The sequence below is a fragment of the Glandiceps talaboti genome, chromosome 4 (assembly GCF_964340395.1).
Source record: "Glandiceps talaboti chromosome 4, keGlaTala1.1, whole genome shotgun sequence".
In the NCBI taxonomy this organism is placed as follows: Eukaryota; Metazoa; Hemichordata; class Enteropneusta; family Spengelidae; genus Glandiceps; species Glandiceps talaboti.
In genome coordinates this window covers 6555712-6576151 of record NC_135552.1, presented here as the reverse complement: position 1 = coordinate 6576151, position 20440 = coordinate 6555712, and the positions used below count along the sequence as shown (strand labels likewise).

At 37.0% G+C, this 20440-nt stretch overlaps 2 protein-coding genes across 2 annotated transcripts; one reads left to right on the top strand and one right to left on the bottom strand.

Moving 5' to 3' along the window:
- Positions 1 to 1155: 1155 nt before the first annotated feature.
- LOC144433779 (zinc transporter ZIP12-like) lies at positions 1156 to 10302 on the bottom strand. The gene is made up of 12 exons (XM_078122141.1): positions 10033 to 10302; positions 9354 to 9644; positions 7616 to 7832; positions 6952 to 7163; positions 5972 to 6131; positions 5465 to 5634; positions 4803 to 4961; positions 3849 to 3986; positions 3251 to 3338; positions 2801 to 2953; positions 1885 to 2072; positions 1156 to 1299 (listed from the first exon to the last, which is right to left on the bottom strand). The coding sequence occupies exons 1-12, from the start codon at positions 10300 to 10302 to the stop codon at positions 1156 to 1158; spliced, it is 2190 nt and encodes a 729-aa protein (XP_077978267.1).
- Positions 10303 to 18356: 8054 nt separating this feature from the next.
- Positions 18357 to 19214, top strand: LOC144433778 (uncharacterized). The gene has a single exon (XM_078122140.1). The coding sequence runs from the start codon at positions 18357 to 18359 to the stop codon at positions 19212 to 19214; it is 858 nt and encodes a 285-aa protein (XP_077978266.1).
- The last annotated feature ends 1226 nt before the right edge of the window (positions 19215 to 20440 follow it).

Genomic DNA, 20440 nt, shown 5'->3' with positions numbered 1-20440 from the left:
TGCCATGTTTTATTTGTGTTACCGTTTGCCCACTGAAACCTGTTCATGAAATACCTTTTTTGGATGACTTCAGAAGCCTAGTTAAAATATTTCTGTATACCTTGTATTTTGTTTTGTGATATGCATTGTGAGAATTATCTCGCATTACTTTGAATAGTCTATGTTTTGTACGTATCGACTTGATAAGTCCGTTTGAAAGCCATGGTTTACGAATAGGCTTAGACTGGTTATTATAATTTTTATAGGGAAGGTGTTTTGAATGAATTTTGTAAAAAATGTCATAAAAGGCTAAGTATGCACTATTAGCATCCGTGCAATTATACATAGGTTGCCATGACGTATTTGTCAAGTCATTTAAGAAGGCGTCCTGGTTATACTTATTAAAATTGAACAATGATGCGGGGGCTTCCTGATACATTACAGAGTTGAGTTGATTAATAAGGCAGAAAATAGGATAATGGTCTGATATATCTGACTAAATTGTTCCACAGTTGATAAAATAGTCCATGATGTTTGAAAGGCAGTGATCAATGATTGTTCGAGAAGTTTCCGTGACACGGGTGGGGGAGTTAATTAACTGATGAAAGTTGTATAAATTTAGGAGATTGTTATACTCAGGAACAGGTGTGTTATTCATGGATGTATCAATATTCACATCTCCAAGGATTATGCAAGCTTCACCTGTGGCAGACAGCTGGTCAAGACACAAATCTAGACTATTTAAAAATTCTTGGTGGGATGTATTTGGTTTCCTATAATTAACACCTACAATAATCGTGTTGTTGTTTATGACTGTCTCCACAAAGATCGTTTCACAGTGCATAATAGTGATGTTGTTCATGCGTGTGAAAGGCAATGATTTATGAAGGTAAAGAGCTACACCCCCCGCCCTGGAATTTATATGTATATTCTGCAAATAGCTATTAACCAATAACAAACTGCACCATGTAAATTCAGTAATCAGTTAATATACAGCTTAGAAAGTAGTTACACTATTTTCAATACATTGACAGGTATATATACAGTAATTCTTACACGTCTATACACTTCATTTCAAGCATTTTCAGGTTATATGACATATAGCAGGTACATGATTCCATGCACGTGTCTTGTTTAGTCCTTTTTGAAGACTCCTGTGATGTCCAACAATCATCATTAAATCCCAGTCTCTATACGTATATCTTCCTCATAGTATGCTAACAGTAGGATGATAGTGAAGCCAACTAAAAATCCAATATTTTGAAATGCAAATATGGTCCATGGTTCTGTTGTTGTACCAGGGGACAATAGTTCTGGCATCTGATAGAAAGAGGGGAAAGGATGTCAGCAAGCAATAAAACACCAAGACTTCAGAATATTAGCGTCGTTTCGTAAATTTGAATGTTATAATTGTGGTTAAACTTTCAAGAACAATTATTACAGTGGCTGAAAAGCAATGGTCATACATGGTTTTAATGTGATGTTTCATCAGCAGCATTACCACTGGTGTGTATATATATAGTTGATGATATCATTCAACTCGTTGCAATACTTTCTCAATGTTATAGTATAAATGTGACTAAGTTCCATCATGTTATTGCTTAATCTCATCAGTTGAACAGTCACCCAAAGTGTTACCAAAATATGGTCATTATCCACTAGTGTAAATTTGTGTGCTTTTGCTTCAAATCGGTATCTACTAATCACGAGACTGTATTGATAGGTAAAAGGTATTGTGGTCTGAGGTAAAAGGTATTGTCGTAGAGTCTTTGGTGGTTCTACTGTTACTGCATAAATGTCTGTTATTTTTACGATGATGGACTCAAACTGTGTTCGTTGTTTGCTAACATTGCAATTACACACCTTTTGTGTCTTAGAGTAAAGTCTGTATCTCAATATACCTACCATGTCAACCAAAGCAATGTAGAGAAACATGCCGGCTGTCACTGCCAAGATCCATTCTGATGCACCAGCTATGCTCCCTACAGCCAAACCTATGTAAAGGCCAATGAAAGCACAACATGCACAGAAGAAGTTCCAAGCAATCGCTACACTGTGTGATAGGCCACTTGATACAAGCAGGGCAAAGCCACCTGTGACAGTATAGCAAACATATTGATTATCAACGATAGTTCTTTGAATTATACAAAGGAACACAGCTTCATTAAATAAAAGGTATTTTCATAAACTTTGGACAGTCACATGAGTTCATGATTTCATGAGTTCACACCCACATAAAATTTGTGTGATGGCCATTAAGTAACACAAAATTGAAAATCTGTTTCCCCTATATTTGTTTTAATACTGATCAACCATTGCTTCATGGGATTTAGCAGATATACATATTCATTAGATGCATACTGAATATTCATGACTCCTAAGTGCTTACTACCTTTTAGATAAATAGTTATGAATATTCAGGGTGTATGTAATGAATAAGTCCCATGACGTTACCTCACGTGAGATCATGACATGCCTCTTCAAAATCCAGAGTTTATGAAAAGAAATCTATTTGTTGGCTCGCTGTTCCCCTTCAAAGAGGAAGTAAGCACAATCAATAACTCTTGATGCAAATATTTTTTTGATGGAGAAAGAAAGTGTTTTTGTTGTGGTTAAGTACAATCAAATGGACCTGAGGGATTTTTAATGTGAAAACATTGATCATGAACAATTTGACAATCCCAGCTAAATCTTCTACAAGTTTTGTTTTGGAGAAAGTTGACAAGATTGAATTGCAGTAAATAGAAAAGAAAATGTGCCGTATAATGGCCAAGACTGTCAATTATCTGAAAGTTTTGAGGTGACAAATTATACTACAAACCTAATTCGTGTGGCACCTCGTGACACAGTATGGCAATGCCAGTAGAAATGCCAGACGCCAGGTCGATGCAGAGAGCGGCTCCTATAACCAAACCATCAGCTAAATTGTGCAAGGCATCACCAACTACAATCATTACTGCTACACTGTTCAAACCTAGTAATGATGAATGAAAATAAAAGATACATAAGAAAGCTGTATGAATGATTTCTAAGTAGTCACTGTCTATATAATTTAATATTTTGATTAGAAATGAAGAGTATTCACAATTGTAAAGAAATGTTACAATTTCTTCTAGCTCTTCAGAACTTCGATAACAACACTGTAGAAAGTTTACTAGTCTCGGTTACCCAGCCTCTCACTGCTGGGGGCTCTGCCTTCAAGACCACCCCATATGTCTTGTAGAAGAGTTCCAAGTGGTGTGAGTCTGGGTAACTGAGACTAAGAGCTTACTTGTAAAACAGGATTTCAGCCCTGTGTCTTTCTTTTCTTCTTTGGCTTGTACGTCTCCATTGGCAACAGTTTGGTCTTCAGCATCACACTAAACGTATTCAAATGAAAAGTTAGACAGATGACAATAAAGCATATGTAAAGTTGTTCAAGATGAAGTGACATCGTTTGTCCTTTATGCAATGATGATAATAATAAAATGAATGCACAATGTGCACGTACTCCCAACATCTCCAGGTGCTCACAATTTGTTACCCCTGGTACTGATCTATATATACAGTGGCACACAGACCCTTTAAACTTCCTCAACTCCCTGGGGAGGGGAGCATACAATCCATAACAGCCTCGAAGTGCATAGGAATAAAGTATACACATTACGACCTCTAGCCTTCCAGGTATACAATTATTATTTTTCTTCAGTATAGTAAGTAAGTGCAACAGTGGCTCGTACAATTATTATATGATTGAAAATGAAAAGTCTTCATATATTTCAAACCTAAGTTTCTTCAAATCCTACAAAATACACAATTTCTATTTCACTTATTGAGTCAACTCCGCATTTATACAAAGATGTATAGTTACAACGTTGTTAAAAACTTACAAGTTCCATCTGTGAGTTGCTGACTTCCTTTTCAATGTTGTTTGATGATGTTGACATTTCTGGTTTAATAGTATGACTGTGGTGGTGATGTGATCCATGACCATGAGTACTTGTACCGGTGACTGCTTCAGGGTCAATCTGATCAAATTAACAACACAATTCACTCCAATGATTTCATTTATCAATGATTTTTCTGCATTCATTAGATATGGTATTGTTAACAATGTGTTAGAAACATAAGATGTGTTTATTTTTATGACTACCCAGTTCACAAAATTTTGTATGGTATGAACACTTCAAATCCAAGATTTTTACCAACTTTTCCGAAACTAAGTAAATTTTCAACAATTAACATTAATGGACTAGAAATTGTGTGGCACACTCTCCACATGCGACTGTCTGTCTGTCTGTCTATTGTATGTATGTATGTATGTATGTATGTATGTATGTATGTATGTATGTATGTATGTATGTCTGTCTGTATGTCTGTCATATGTATGTCTGTGTGTATGTATTTATGTATGTATGTATGTATGTATGTATGTATGTATGTATGTATGTATGTCATGTATATATGTATGTATGTATGTATGTATGTATGTATGTATGTATGTGTGTATATATGTATGTATCATTTTTGTATGTATGTATGTATGTATGTATGTATGTGTGTATATATATGTACTAATCTCCCTCTCCACTCTCTTCAGACATATATGAACACAACCACAGACAGACAGACAGACAGACAGACAGACAGACAGACGGACGGACACACACACACACACACACACACACACACACACACACACACCAGATTTAACAAATGCCTAAAGTGTTTTATCAGTCGTCTACAAGTACTAATTCATTGTAAAGATACTTTTACTACATCTTCTATCCTATTCTACACCATAGCTTTGTAACGACAAGGTACATGATCAATCTGAAAAATACCTTAGATTTATTCAAATGACCAGACACCAATCCCATGATCCTCTCCAAGAGGTAAAAACCATAAGCAGAGCCCAGAACGGTTGTCATCTTCCACAAGTCAGTTCTATCATCGCCGTCATCGCTGTGACCAGTTTCTGAATGCCCATGTAATCCCAGTGCCTGTCATATGATATTAAGGAAGTATATATATAGTTTATAGTATTTGATATAGCATATGAATTGGTAGGCATGGCATTGGTACGAATGGTATCAAAATGTGACCAAACTAAAATTATTGTCATGTAAATATGATACAAATTGATTTGATGTGAATCAATTTGAAATATTTGATGCCATGAATAGGTCTAAAAAATATTTGACATGAATTGATTTAAATATTTGATATGATTTTATTTTAAATATTGGATGTCAATCGCTTAATTTGAAATATTTGACATAGAATGATTTGAAACATTTAATGTTAATGGATTTAAAATATTTAAAGTAAACCGACTTGAAATATTTGACATGAATGGATTCGATTTTAATTACATATGTAATTTGACATTATTGAAGTAAGATTTGATAGATGATATATTGTGATTTGATAAACTTGAACGGATTTCATTTGATCATTTACTTCTTCTACTTTGATTTTACGATTTAAAGAGTTCAATTCTTACTTCTGGTATTAGATGTAACAGTGCATCTGACAGCATTGTTCCAACAGCCAATGCAATCATAGTTTGCATAACTCTTTGATAGGAGGCCTTACTGGCCAATGGGATCAACAGAATACCCAGCAATGCCATTAGACTAATAAATAGCACAATAAGTGTGCCCCATAGATACACTGCACAATGTAAATAAGAACAAAAATGTAACAATCATTAAATAACAACTCCAGTAATATACTTAATGTGGTAAATGCTAAGTGTACTTTTCCTGTGTATGTTAAACCTTCTCAAATTCAAATTACTTTTAGATTAGTATTTTCAAATCAGATTTAGTCGACAGTATTTTCTCCTTTCCAATGCAATGCGAGTATAGATCAATTTCTCTATCATTCAAGTTGCTCAAATAAAACTTGCGCTGTCTTCAACTAGTCGATTACACCCCAACCCTCACACCCACACCCCACCCCACCCACCCCCATCCCTGCATAGCAACAAATACAAACAGGTCCTTACTTATTGCAGGAGCTGGTGCGATGTCTGTCACTGGCTCCACGCATGCGTCTGAAACTATTTGCTGGACCAATGATGGGCACATTTCAACGAATTTCGTTCTGCCAATACCCTCTGTTTCGTTAACGTCATAAATATCCATCAATTCGTCGGCCCCAAAACACTGAAAAAAAAGGAAAGACGAATTAGCAGCCTGATGATCGTCAAGATGTTATTAAAATATAGGATTTCTAGTAACGCACAACTGGAATTAAAAGACTACATCTTTTGCATGTACCAACGAGATCGATATCTGTGTAGGGATAAATATCTGCGATAATTGTAACATTATATTTGACCTTGAGTTGTGGTGATTTTCTTTGAGCTTTTTTTAGTTACACACAAATGTAATATTGCTGTTCCATCTTTACAAAGTCAAAAACCAATGGTACGATACATGCAGATCTGTGTCGCACAAGTTGGAAGGATATTTGTGCTATTATATTTATGCTAATACCTATCAACAAGGATTTCCTTAATTACAGACCCCCTCATGACCCAAGACATGTTCAAAAGTACCCCAATCCCGTCAAAAACAACAAAAGTAGCAACTGTCGAAGAGAAACATCAGATCTGTAAATTCCTACGGCATTGCACCTATGCCATACCGTATATTTATTTAACACTTTTCCATGTTACATAGCTAACGTTAACATACGTACGTACGCAACACTATCGAACACACATTCAAGGGGTACAAGCTGGTTTTACACGTTTTGGTTGTAAATTTTGGCACTCGTAGTATCTACTTTAATAAGCATACTCAAACCAGGTATTAAGGTATATATAACTAATGTGATCGCAACCCGATGACATAATTCTTTTACAATAAAAAATTGTCAGGGAAGTCCCAACGTTGAATCATCTATTCTAACAATGGCGGGAGTCAATTCAAGTGACGTCATATAGAAGTTAAACATTAATATTATACAAGATTTGCATACCTCATCGACAGATACGACGTCATGATCATGATCATGGTCATGGTCATGGTCATGGTCGTCTGCCTCCCTCACAATCCGTTTACCACAGCTTAGTTTTGTTATCACGTGATCATAACTCATATCAGCTATGCTTCTCTTCTGTACGTGGCTGTGTGCGTGACCATGGTCATGACCCGTGCCGATGTTCAGCTTTTCAAGCATTTCTTCGAATTCTGTGAAATGAAACAAGTAAGAGTGCCACAGTCAAGTGACAATCCTTGAATCTTTAAACATACAAAGCAAAATGAGGGGTGAAAGTATTGCTTGTGTTATGTAGTGTTGGAGTTGCAGAAGCTTTAAGATTTCGACGCTATTGTCACGGATTTGTAACAATCCGTTGCTATTTGTGGCCGTCATTAAAATCCATAGCTAATAACCTTTTCAGATAGGTAATAAACAAACAAACATTATTCAAGTGTCTACTTACCTTGAAATCGTAGTATGTTGAACATATTTCTCAAGAACACATCATCTATATTCATCTTAGTCTTCCTTGAGATGATCAAATAAACATATGTATTACCAACAAAAAACAACACCCACAATTATGTCTTCAAACCGTTAACTCTACCGTTACCCCCCCCCCCCCCACTACTAACGTATAACCTCATCAACCCAAACTTACCGTGGTGATGAATGACGCCATCGTCATCACCGTAGATGTCGAATATACTGTCGACGAAACTATCGGGATCAACTTTGGTTGGACTTCCATAGCAGTAGCCGAATAAATAGTACGATACGGTGAGCGCAGCCAAATCTTCCATTTCGTCATCGTCTGCTCCAATGGTGGAATTGTCCAAGGAAACATCGTCATAGAATACGGTGTGATCAGTAAAACACTAGTTAAAAAGAAGAAATAAATATAAAAAAGTACAACGTCGATATTCTGAGATGACAGAGGGCAGAGTGCATTACTTTATTGTTTATAACATGAGATTTGAAGTGGAAGAATTGCTGTATGACAGATTAGAATTGTATTTGGTTGTTGTGGCGGGGGGGGGGGGGTTGAATCTATAATAATATACGTGATTATTCAACTGTTGCTATGGGCGTGGTATTGTTGCTAGGCAAATGTACATACATTTGTTGAATGTTTGTTGAATTGTCTATGAATCCCTGTTATTATTTTTGTGAAATATATGACCGTTTGGCTGTTGCTATGGTCGTGGTCTTGTTGCTAGATACATTTGCATACATTTTAGTATGTTTTTGTTCACTTGTGTATGAATTCCTGATATTATCTATTCAATATACGTGATCATTTGGCTGTTGCTATGGGTGTGGTCTTGTTACTAGGCACATTTACATACATTTATTGAATGCTATCTTTGCAATATACGTGATTATTTAACTGTAGCTATTGGCGTGGTCTTGTTGCTAGGCAAATTTACATACATTTGTTGAATGTTTATTGAATTGTCTATTAATCCCTGTTTTTATCTTTGTGAAATACATGACCGTTTGGCTGTTGCTCTGGGCGTGGTCATGGTTGCTTAGGATATTAGCATACTTTTTGAATGTTTACTCACTTGCCTACCAGATGATGTTATTTGAGCAAAATATACTGCCATTCGGTTGTTGCTAAGGGCGTGGTCATGGTTGCTAGGGCCAATTGTGTCAAAATATTTTGAAGAAAATCTGCAGAATAACACTTCTAGAAACATCTCGCCAAGTTTCAGTCTCATTGCCCAAGTACTTTTTGAGATACAAGTTTTTGACCACAAATGAACATTTGTACACCTAATTTGCATATCACTCATGGAATCATTGTATGCGCATGCTTGATATTTCTTCGATCATACATCCCTAGATACATTCAGTGGTTTTGGAATTATAGGTTTTTGCCCAAAAAGACACATTTTAGCCCTAATTTGCAAACAAATCAATGAATTTATCACAACAACTAGTAACTGCAATTGATGAAGATACCCGAGGCTAGAGCTGGGTTCGAAACGTTCGGCTGGAAGGATCAACTATTACCGATCCGGGAACGTATTGCCAATAGTTCCCTACTCGAACCAACCCAAATTTTAAGGGTTCCAACACCTGTACGTAACAACCACACGGCTGGTTATCTCTATACCCAACTACAATACAACCTGGATGAACTTTGTCCATGATATTCGGACCTCGATTCTCCCTCATAGATCGTCATCTACGTTTACCTGTCACTGCACATGCGCAAACAATATACGGCCTACACTTGGAGATGCCCAACTCGAAGGAATGTCCTGAGCCTAGTACGTATGTAGTAATAGACCCTGCTAGTTCAGGGTACTCGTATTTTTAGAAAGGTTCAAAGTCCTTTCAAAATGGCTAAAATCCAAAAAGGGAATATTTGAAAGGAGACTATAAACTACCTTTGCGTAGTTTTCAGCGACATAAGTTTCGTTGACGTCTTCCAGGATTTCTTCAAACTCGTCGAATGTCAAGATGAACTCAGTAGTATTGTCAGGGTCGTTGTAGTTGAACACTCGGTGAACAAAATACTCGTAACTTTTTGCACTCGGCTCAGAGATGTCTTTGCACACGAACTGTAAGTCGGTGAGATAATACAAGAGAACTACGCTTGCTCGATGATAGCCAGCCTCATCAAGACCCAATAGCGTGTCAGCACCAACAATGGTGAACAAACTTTCAGCTGATAGACACTGAGGACAAAAAATAAGTGAAATTAAGTTTCAAAAATTAAAAACGTGTCGTTGTAAGCGACAGTAGTAAAGTAAACAACAAAAAGAACAACTTTTAACAACAGGCAGCCATCTTTGTTAGATTTCCAACTTGGTTAATTGGTCGTTAAAAAGCTGTGAACAATTTGACCATTTCTTGCCTTTTTTCTTGAGAGACATGACAAAGTTGGTTAATAATTTTTTCGAAATATTTTTTTCATGTTTAGTTTTGAGTTTACAAAACAGATACTGGTCGCTAGGTGGACTTTAAGTTCTTGTATAAGACTAATATTACTCGGTTGCCAACTTGAACTCGGTTTAAGTTCGACTCATTTCTACGTAACCAGACAGAATATATTTGTGGTTTTACCTCAGTACAATTCGTATTTGTTCCTGTGAAATCAATTTCACTACACTGCACTCTGTCCCATAATATTCCAATAACTGTGTCCATTTCTTCTAGCGTTATGTTCCTTTCATCATCGGGACCAATACTGTCCAAGTATTCGACGACATTGTGGTACGCATCGTAGTCAGCATCAAGATCGTGTGAGTCTAAATTTACGGAGTAAAAGCCGCTAAATATGACGGCAATTTGTAACACGAAGAAACAGAATACTAAAAAGTTGTGGCACGTCATAATAGAAGCAGACAAGACTTATTAGGACAGAACGTTTTGAACAGCGGGTGTGTCAGGTGTACCTGCTGGGACTGGAACCTTGCACTTGATTGTGACGACAAAAATTTGCTTCCCGTAAATTATCATGTACCTTTGGTCCGTACCTTTGGTAATCTACATCACAATAGTTCCTATCATACCTTCTGAGTGCAGCATGCAGTCGCAGTAACAATACGCATACGTGATGTAACTGATTTTAACATTGTCTCCGAGTTCAAATTATATGTCCATTTCAAGTTGAAAACACTTCAGATCTCTCCATAACATCAAAATATGTTGACACCAACAAACTACATATATCAACTGCAAAGAAACGCCGCTATAATAATGTTGATATTATAGAAGGTTCCAACGTTTTGATCCGGGGTTTATTCACTCTTAACGCGTCACCAAAACTTCAGAACACAAGATGATAGATATATGTATAGGTGTATTCAACAGTTACGATTTTTAGATGGATAAATATATATATATACGGTCCAAGTTCTTCGGATTCCTTGAAATTATGTAGAACCAAGAAACAATGACGTCATTCTCAGATTCTCCAACTCAACCTACCTAGTTTCCAAGTCAGTTCTAAATGTTGTAATTTAAAGTTTCAAAAATATTGTTGAGATAGATTCAAATATTTTTAAGTGGTAACTTTAATATCGTTAATGGCATGGTAACAACAACAGAAAGAAAGAAAGAAAGAAAGAAAGAAAGAAAGAAAGAAAGAAAGAAAGAAAGAAAGAAAGAAAGAAAGAAAGAAAGAAAGAAAGAAAGAAAGAAAAGGAGACACGGACAGACAGACAGACAGACAGACAGACAGACAGACAGACAGACAGACAGACAGACAGACAGATAGATAGCTAGATAGATAGATAGATAGATAGATATATAGATAGATAGATAAGAGATACATACATACATACATACATACATACATACATACATACATACATACATACATACATGCATACATACATACATACACACATACATACATAAGAGATTACATACATACATACATACATACATATGACAGACACACATATACATACATACATACATACATACATACATACATACATACATGCATACATACATACATACATACATGCATACATACATACATACATACATGCATACATACATACATACATGCATACATAGATAGATAGATAGATAGATAGATAGATAGATAGACAGACAGACAGACAGACAGACAGACAGACAGACAGACAGACAGACAGACAGACAGACAGACAGACAGACAGACAGACAGACAGACAGACAGACAGACAGATAGATAGATAGATAGATAGATAGATAGATAGATATATAGATAGATAAGAGATACATACATACATACATACATACATACATACATACATACATACATACATACATGCATGCATGCATGCATGCATGCATAGATAGATAGTTAGATAGATAGATAGATAGATAGACAGACAGACAGACAGACAGACAGACAGACAGACAGACAGACAGGTAGATAGATAGATAGATAGATAGATAGATAGATAGATAGATATATAGATAGATAGATAGATAGATAGATAGATAGATAGATAGATAGATATATAGATAGATAGATAGATAGATAGATAGATAGATAGATAGATAGATAGATAGATAGATAGATAGATAGATAGATAGATAGATAGATAGATAGATAGATAGATAGATAGATAGATAGATAGATAGATAGATGGAAATGTAAAATGATTCAACCCATCAATGTGCGTAGTGAGTAGTTAACGTACAATACATAAGCGGACCAACGACAGGATCTTTCAATGCAAGTATAACCCACTGTTCTAATAGCTGGAAATCTCTGTGATAGGTTGTGTGTATACATACAGGTCACCTATACCTGTACATAGATGTATAACATGATTACATACTCAAATGTTACACATGGACATCTATAAGTATTACAGGTAATTTCATGGTAGTGTATATATCTGATACAATCATTCAGAAACCAATAAGAATCTGCACATGCCACATTTTGAGATAGCAAGGTCAAATGAATACAGGTTCTTGCAACATTTTGTGTAAATCATCGGAAATGATGAACCAGAGTACCACCATGCAGACATCAAAACATTGGTGCCTGTATGTCTGCCTCTAGTTGCAGTAGGTACATTCCATGCTTTCCTCAGGACAATATCATGTGTGTAACAAGAAGTTGCGATCTTAAGCTTGCTATATCAATATGAACATATATAATTTACAAGTTTGTTATTTTTTATCTGAGTGGTTTATTAAAGAGAGACAGTGAACACTAATATGAAACTGGCTGTATGCCTGCCTATTGTGTCCGGTCTTTATATTGAATCCAGAACGCTGAAATCAGAAAATAAAGTCCATGTAAACATTAAAGATTAGATAAGATACTTACACAAATGGTAACACATGTCTGCAAATATACATACACGGAGAAAATGCTGTTAGACAATCAAGTTAAAAGGCCTTGAACGTGGGGTCACCTTTGCTGCACCTTACATCATGATAGTTAGGTCCGTCCCAATCCAAAAGTAATAAACTACTAAATGAATACATAAATGACGAATAGATAAAATTAAATTTTATTTATTTATTTATTTATTTATTAAATAAGTAACGCTTTACGCACGTGACATATTAGTATAGAGATACAATCGCCGGATGAACTGAACTGAGTACAGGTCGCAGTATGGATCAAGCAGAATATCCAAGTGCTTAAAGAGCCTACGAAAAGCTATTTACTACAATCGCAAATAAGATAACAAAAATGATTTTGAATAAAACTTCGTATATATAAATGTCGATATCTAATCATTATTTTGAAAAATCGGGAATATCTTGCTGACCTCCCGAAGTTGTCGTACGATTTCCGAAAAACAGACGACGCCAGACAGACAAGAATCTAAAAGCATCGATATCATTCTATCTTCTTGAATATTACAAATACAATAGATATTGAATTAGATGTTATTCCCTACATATGTTTCTTCGTTCAGCCAAGGATAATAGTAGTAGTGACAACCCTCAGGTCACGAGTATTTTCTTCAACGAAATATTGGGGAAAGAAATGACAAGTTTGAACGTTTTGACGAATATTTCGAACACAGCAGAACGGTGATGTAGACACGCGTTGTCGTGACATAGAACGACCACTTTATAAATTCCATATTTTTGACTTATAAATGCATGGTATAAGAACTGGACAAGCAGTGAGGACATACCGGTACATGCGCCCAGCAGACTCAGCTTACTACTACTACTACTACTACTACTACTATTACTACTACTACTACTACTACTACTACTACTACTACTACTACTGTTGCTGCTGCTGCTAGTACTACTACTACTACTACTACTACTACTACCACCACTACAACCACTACTACTACTACTACTACTACTACTACTACTACTACCACTACTACCACCACCAATACCACTACTACCACTACTTTTGTCAGATTGATACGTCTGTCACTGTTATCAGAGTGGTTATGTTACATGTGTTAGTTAGTATCCTATACCGTACTACGTGTTACTTATTTTTCTGTCCGAGTCGGCCTCGTGGTACCCAGCAGTGCAGTGTCCACAGTCCGCTGATATCTCCCGATAAATAATCTTGCCTTCCACCGCTAATCATTTTTGTCCCGTCTCTCCTAATGTTTGGGAAGGAGAGTACATTAATATTATAGACAAAATTCTTACAAATAATAAATACCTTCGGTCAGTATTTCGAACTCTTCCTCTGCAAGCAATCGGCTACTTCGGAACAATACCGTTGTGAAAGCATGTGTTGTATCGTTGAAAGGTGTATGTAGAGAAACTTTGTGAAATACATGGGCAGGGAAGACATTGGCGATACGTACGTCCCCTAGTTGATACCTCGCTGACCCTTCTTTTAAGACGTTTCGGACCGGCTGTTGGGGTCCTTCATCAGTCGCAGTTATATCTTGCAAGACAGCGTTCTCGCATTTGTTTGGACTTAAAATTTGATATTGTTCATCATGCAGATATGCTAGTATTTCGATCACATTATGATCAGCAAGGCTATTTTCAGCCTTGCTTTTAGAGGCAGTGGACTTCAGTTTAGTTCTGACAAGTATGTTTTTTGTTTCGTTCTTTTCTGTGGTATATGATTGGTTTGGTCGGGTAGAGTTGGTTCAAGGTTACATTATTTTCTAGCAGTTCCCAATGTTTTGTTAATGCGTCTTTTAGTTGGACGCTTTGATGTTGGGACTATATATGTTGTTTTGAAGACTAGAGGAATGTCTTGAGTTGGTGTCCGATTTTGGAGATAAGACTCTAAATTCTTATAACGGACCTAACGAGCGAACCACTTCTGATTTGTTGCATCCTCTTTGTATCAATTTGTTTGTGAAGAATTCAATTCATTTTGTAAAAAATCTTCTTTGTTACTGCACGTTCATACCTCATTTTTTCGCCTTTAAAAAAAACCCATTAAATACCTAATTTGGGTGACATGATTGTCTATGGAGGTACTGAAAAGTTTCAGTCGGTTTGGTGTAGTCTGGGTGACCAGAATGTGGTTTCTATATTAAACCACACATTGTATAAATCGTAACGATCGATACTATATATGAACACAGACAAGAATATAGATCTATCTTCTTGTCTGTGATAGGAACTAGACTAGTTTGATGTGGGTCTTGATATCCAAATTTTTGGTTTGTTTGAACCTATGACCTCAGTAAATCACCAACTCAAGGCATACCACTCCCATTTCTGAGCTGACCAACGAAAATTTTAATGTTGGGTGCATTTCATTTATCTTTTCACTCAGAATATTGAGTTCAGTTTGTGTACGACGGAATAGCATGAATATGAAATCTCTGAAACGTATCCAAAGTGATATTTTATCCATGTATGTTTCAATAATGCGACACTCAAGTTTGTGGAATGCGATGTCAGCTATCTCTGGAGAAGCTGGTGTGCCCATACTACAACCACATGTTTGTTTGTAGACATCTACAAACAGAGGCTACTAGAGGAAAACCATCGTTTTGTATTTTCTCTTGTATTTATTTATAATTTACCAAGGTGTTTAAGGTGTGTTTCATGTTTTTGTCTTGAAAATCTTCTTCTATCCATATCGGAAGATTATTCTCAAGACTTTATTTGTTGAAACATAGCTTAGTGGTTTGGTAGTTCTCTTTTTGTAGGATGTGGTGGCCCTGTGCTGAAAAGGGCCGTTAGTAATAAAGGAAAGGGGATTTCTAACACTATCAATATTAAATAAGTGTCTGGAATTGCGTTTACCATATAACCAACTGTGGGTTGTTAGATCAAGTTTGTTAATAAGTGGAAGCATTCTCCAAGGTTGGTTCAAACTTGATTATTTTGTTTGGTAATAATAAATTGGTTTAAAGGTCAGTTAGCCAAGTGATCAGTCAGCTCCTCATGGATTGTTTTACCAGCTACCGCATGGATTACATTTCGAACACAGAAGTGAGATATAACAATGTATAGTCCTTTATTCTGTCATAAAATCAGCTGAAAAATACAAAGCTATCAACTATAAGAATAGAGACAACGATCTCCTTAATACTATCTACTACGTCACACTGCCTTACGCATGCTCACATCAGTTCTTTATTCAGCTCACCATTTTGAAGACTCAAATTTCACATAACTGAATTATCGGAGACATCTAACACTTGGCATTAATTTTTCAGTTGCATTGATGTCAGAAACTGGAAGAGAAAATAATAACCGACCCGAGGGTCGTGAAAATACCCCGTCCTCGGACGGAGATGGTATGGAAAATACGTGTAAGTTTTCCAATGCAACAGCGTCGAGCGTAGCTCTATTCAAAATACCAAAAGTGTCACGCACACAAGGGAGCAAACAAGGGGCATCGAAATCTCCAAAAAGATCAAGGCCAAAGAAACGTACACGTCGATCACCTAGTTCACCGAGTGCGAGTTCTAGCTCGAGCAGTAGCTCAAGTAGTAGTAGTAGTAGTTCGAGTGATAGCACTGATAGTAACTCAAAATCGTCAGATAGCGATGACGGCAATAATTCTGATAACGAGGATGGTGACATTGACCCCAAGATACTTGGTAAAGAGGTTACCGTACCAAGTCACATCAGGGCTTGTCAAAATCTGATACAGTGATAGGAAATTGATTGTAAATGAATCACCCATGCCTAAGTCACGTGACCTCAACCCCAAGACGGTAGATTCGTTCGTGCGTAAATTGCTCAAACAAAAGGGCAATGTACATTGTATTTAACCCAAAGGCAGATCGCAGGCAATTAAATGTAGCCGGTAGAATTCTAGATGCCATTGGGCCAATGGCCCGACTGTGGATGGAAGCAGATAGTGTACAGAAAAATGGCATGTCGGTCCACCATCAGGATATTATTCACACTATTCAAAGAAGCGATACACTGGTGGGAAATGCATACTTTTGCTTCACCCAAGACAGACGTAAAGGGCTAATTGCTAAGGTGAGTCCAACTTGCCTTGATCTCGTTGATGATCTAGATTTGTTTAAGCATAGTGGATCGGCATTATTTGGCAAGGAATTCAAGAAACAATTATTGAAAGATATCAAACTAAGCAAATCCATTGCCTCATTGGTTGGTAGACCAAGAAGAGATAACAATTATAAGCCTTTTCATTACAGGCCCGGGGGAACCCCTGGCTACCAGAGAAACAACCAGTTCCGCCAAGTACCACATTGGAAACAAAGAGGACAAGGACAGACCTTCCAAAAGCAGTCAAAATAGTGACTTGCGAAAGGAAGAACACTATCACAGGTACAAACAATCATTGTTCAGTTCAAATTCAAACACCCCAAATTCTGGTTAGAAATTCAAACACAAGGTTAAACTTGCCCCCTGTCTACCCAAAAACGTTACCACCACTAGCTGGTCGTCTAAAATATTTCATAGAAAATTGGAAAAAGATCACTTCAGATCCATGGATCATAGAGATCATAGAATGGGGATACAAACTGGAGTTAATATCTACTCCACTGCAAAGTTGCCCCCCCCCCCTCCAATCACATATATTTCTCAAAAACAGAAGAAATTTCAATCAGCCAGGAAATAGACTTGATGCTTCAAAGGAAGCAATTCATGTAGTCCAACCTGAATATGGGGAGTTTGTCAGCATCATTTTCACATTGTCCCCAAAAAGGGGGGAGGGTCCAGGCCAGTTATAAACCTGAAGGGCCTGAACCAATTTCTAGAGTTCAATCATTTCAAAATGGAGGGCATCCATATGTTGAAGGATCTGTTATTACCAGGAGACTGGATGAAAAAAATAGATCTACAAGATGCCTATTTTACGGTTCCAATTCGGACACAACATCAAAAGTACCTCAGGTTTGTATAGAAGGACACTCTCCTAGAATGTGCTTGCCTTCCATTCGGCCTAGCTACAGCCCCTCGAATCTTTACAAAGATACTAAAGCCAGTCGTGACTCGGCATAAGGCTCATAATTTACGACATTCTGATCATGAACCAATCAAATCAAGGGTTGTTGTTGGATATGAATACAACAAGGGATTTGCTACAGAAGCTTGGATTTGTGATAAATGTGGAGAAGTCAATTTTTACCCCACAACAAGAAATAGAATTTCTTGGATTTGTTGTTAATTCTGTACGCATGACATTATCATATCCCTCCCAAAGGACAAGATTGTGCAAATTCGAAAAGAATGTTCTCATCTACTACAAAAGCAAACAGTGACAGTTCGAGACCTCTCTCGCCTTTTAGGAAAACTAACTGCCTCGATACAGGCAGTATTCCCTGCCCCTCTTCACTACCACCATCTACAGGCAGTGAAGAACAAGGCATTAACAAATACGGGCCATTACGACGCCATAGAGGGCATCCATATGTTGAATTATGCGTCACAAATGGGGTAGCGTGCACAAGGTCGATGTGCACCTCGCTCCAGCAAAAACCTCAAATTTTCCATTATCAACAAACGCTTTCTACAATTGCAACCATTTGAAAACAATTATGAAGTGTCAGGATTGTGGTAACTCGAGAGCTAAGCTGTCCCAGGGCGACCTGCATCTCTGCAAGTCGTGTAAACTTCATCGCTTTCCAACAGCAAGTTCAAGTGCAATCAAGATGGCCGATGCTACTACTGACAATGACAATCACGTGCCTGAGAAATCACAACTTGACACTATACAGGCGACATTGCTTACGCTCACCGCTAAAGTCGACAAGCTTACTGCAATGGAAAACAACATACGTGAACTCCAGAAGTCCATTACCTATGTGAGTAACTCTTTTGATGACTTCGCAAAGCAACTGCAAAGTCTACGAAATGAAAACAAAGATTTGAAAGACAAACTAGCTAACACAACAAAGGAAGTCAACGAACTACATCAATACACCAGAAGAAACACCTTAGAAATATCAGGTATACCTGAGGATGGAAATGAAGACACAGATAATATCGTGGTTAAAGTAGCTGAGATCGTCGGTGTCAATGTTTCGCCTGATGATATTGATATATCACATCGTCTTCCTCAAAGACCTAGCCGGCAAAGTAATGGCCAGCGTAAACCAGCCACAATCATCGTCAAGTTCGTCCGTCGTTCCCTCCGAAATAAGCTGTATTCATCAAGAAAAAACCTTAAAGGCAAGACTACCCGTAACATTGGCGTCACAAGCAACAATCGTATTTACATCAACGAGAACTTAACATCAACTAATAAGCAACTCTTCTTCCAGGTAAATCAGCTACGCAACGAAAAACACTGGAAATTCATTTGGACGCACAATGGCAAAATCTACGTGCGGAAAAATGTCGGCGACCCAGCAATCATCGTAGCAACTATAAGAGATCTCGATCGTATCGTCTAACTAAATATACTCGTATTACATGTATTTCTTTATTGAATACAATATCATCAGACTTGTCTCATTGAAGATATTCAAAGTAGTGGGTAACTATTTTTCGATTACTTATTCTCTAAGTATGTCAGCCATTTCATGATGAACGAAGAACTCATAGTTAAATACAGCTGCAAGTCTTGCACAGTCAACCAGTTCAATTCTGATAGAAATCTTTTACACAGTTCATGTTCTTTCCTACATTGCAATGTCAGATCCCTTACAAAAAACTTCGATAGCTTTGTTAACTTTCTAAGCATGTTAGATCAAAATTTTCCTTTTATAGCTCTAACGGAAACATGGTTACATCCCGATTCAAATTGCTGTCTTTATGATTTGCCTTCCTATACTTTCGTTACTTGTAATCGTGAAGCCTCACAAGGTGGTGGAGTCGCTCTGTATTTTCACAACTCGTTGTCCTTCTCTCGCATTAACACATGTAAAATTAATCACTGCGAATCCATCTTTGGGGAAACTATGATCAACAACAAAAAGATTGTTATAGGCGTTATCTACAGAAGACCCAACACACCTTTTAATGAATTCATTGACAGTTTAGAAGCATGCCTTGATCAGGTGTCAGTGAACGGGCGTGATTGTATTCTCGTTGGCGATATGAATATTGACACATCTTTAGATAGCCCACCCGTTACTCATTACAATTCTCTCCTGAATACATACAATATGACACAATTAATTAACACCCCTACCAGAGTTACTAACACCTCACACACGGTAATAGATCACTTGGTGACAAATATTACTGACCACTTTATTGAGTCCGGTACAATTGAAACAGACATTTCAGACCACTATCCAATTTTCGGCATTATTAAAAGTCTGCATCACGTTTTTGAAAACGTTACCAAAACACACACGTACGATTTCAGGAATTACAACAAAGAGGCCTTTTTAGCTGACCTAAGCAATGTATCCTGGCAACCAGTCCACATGTGCGAAGACCCGTCTGAAGCATACAATATTTTTAATGATTTATTTCATACTGTTATCAGAAGACATCTTCGAATAAAAACATTTACAAGAACACAAAAGTCAATTAAAAGACCCTGGATCACAAAGGGCTTATTTGCATCCATACATACAAAACATAAACTTTTCTCGAAAATGAAAAATCACCCAAGGAATAACCAAATTAAAAATAAGTATACTAGGTACAGGAATACATTGACGAAGCT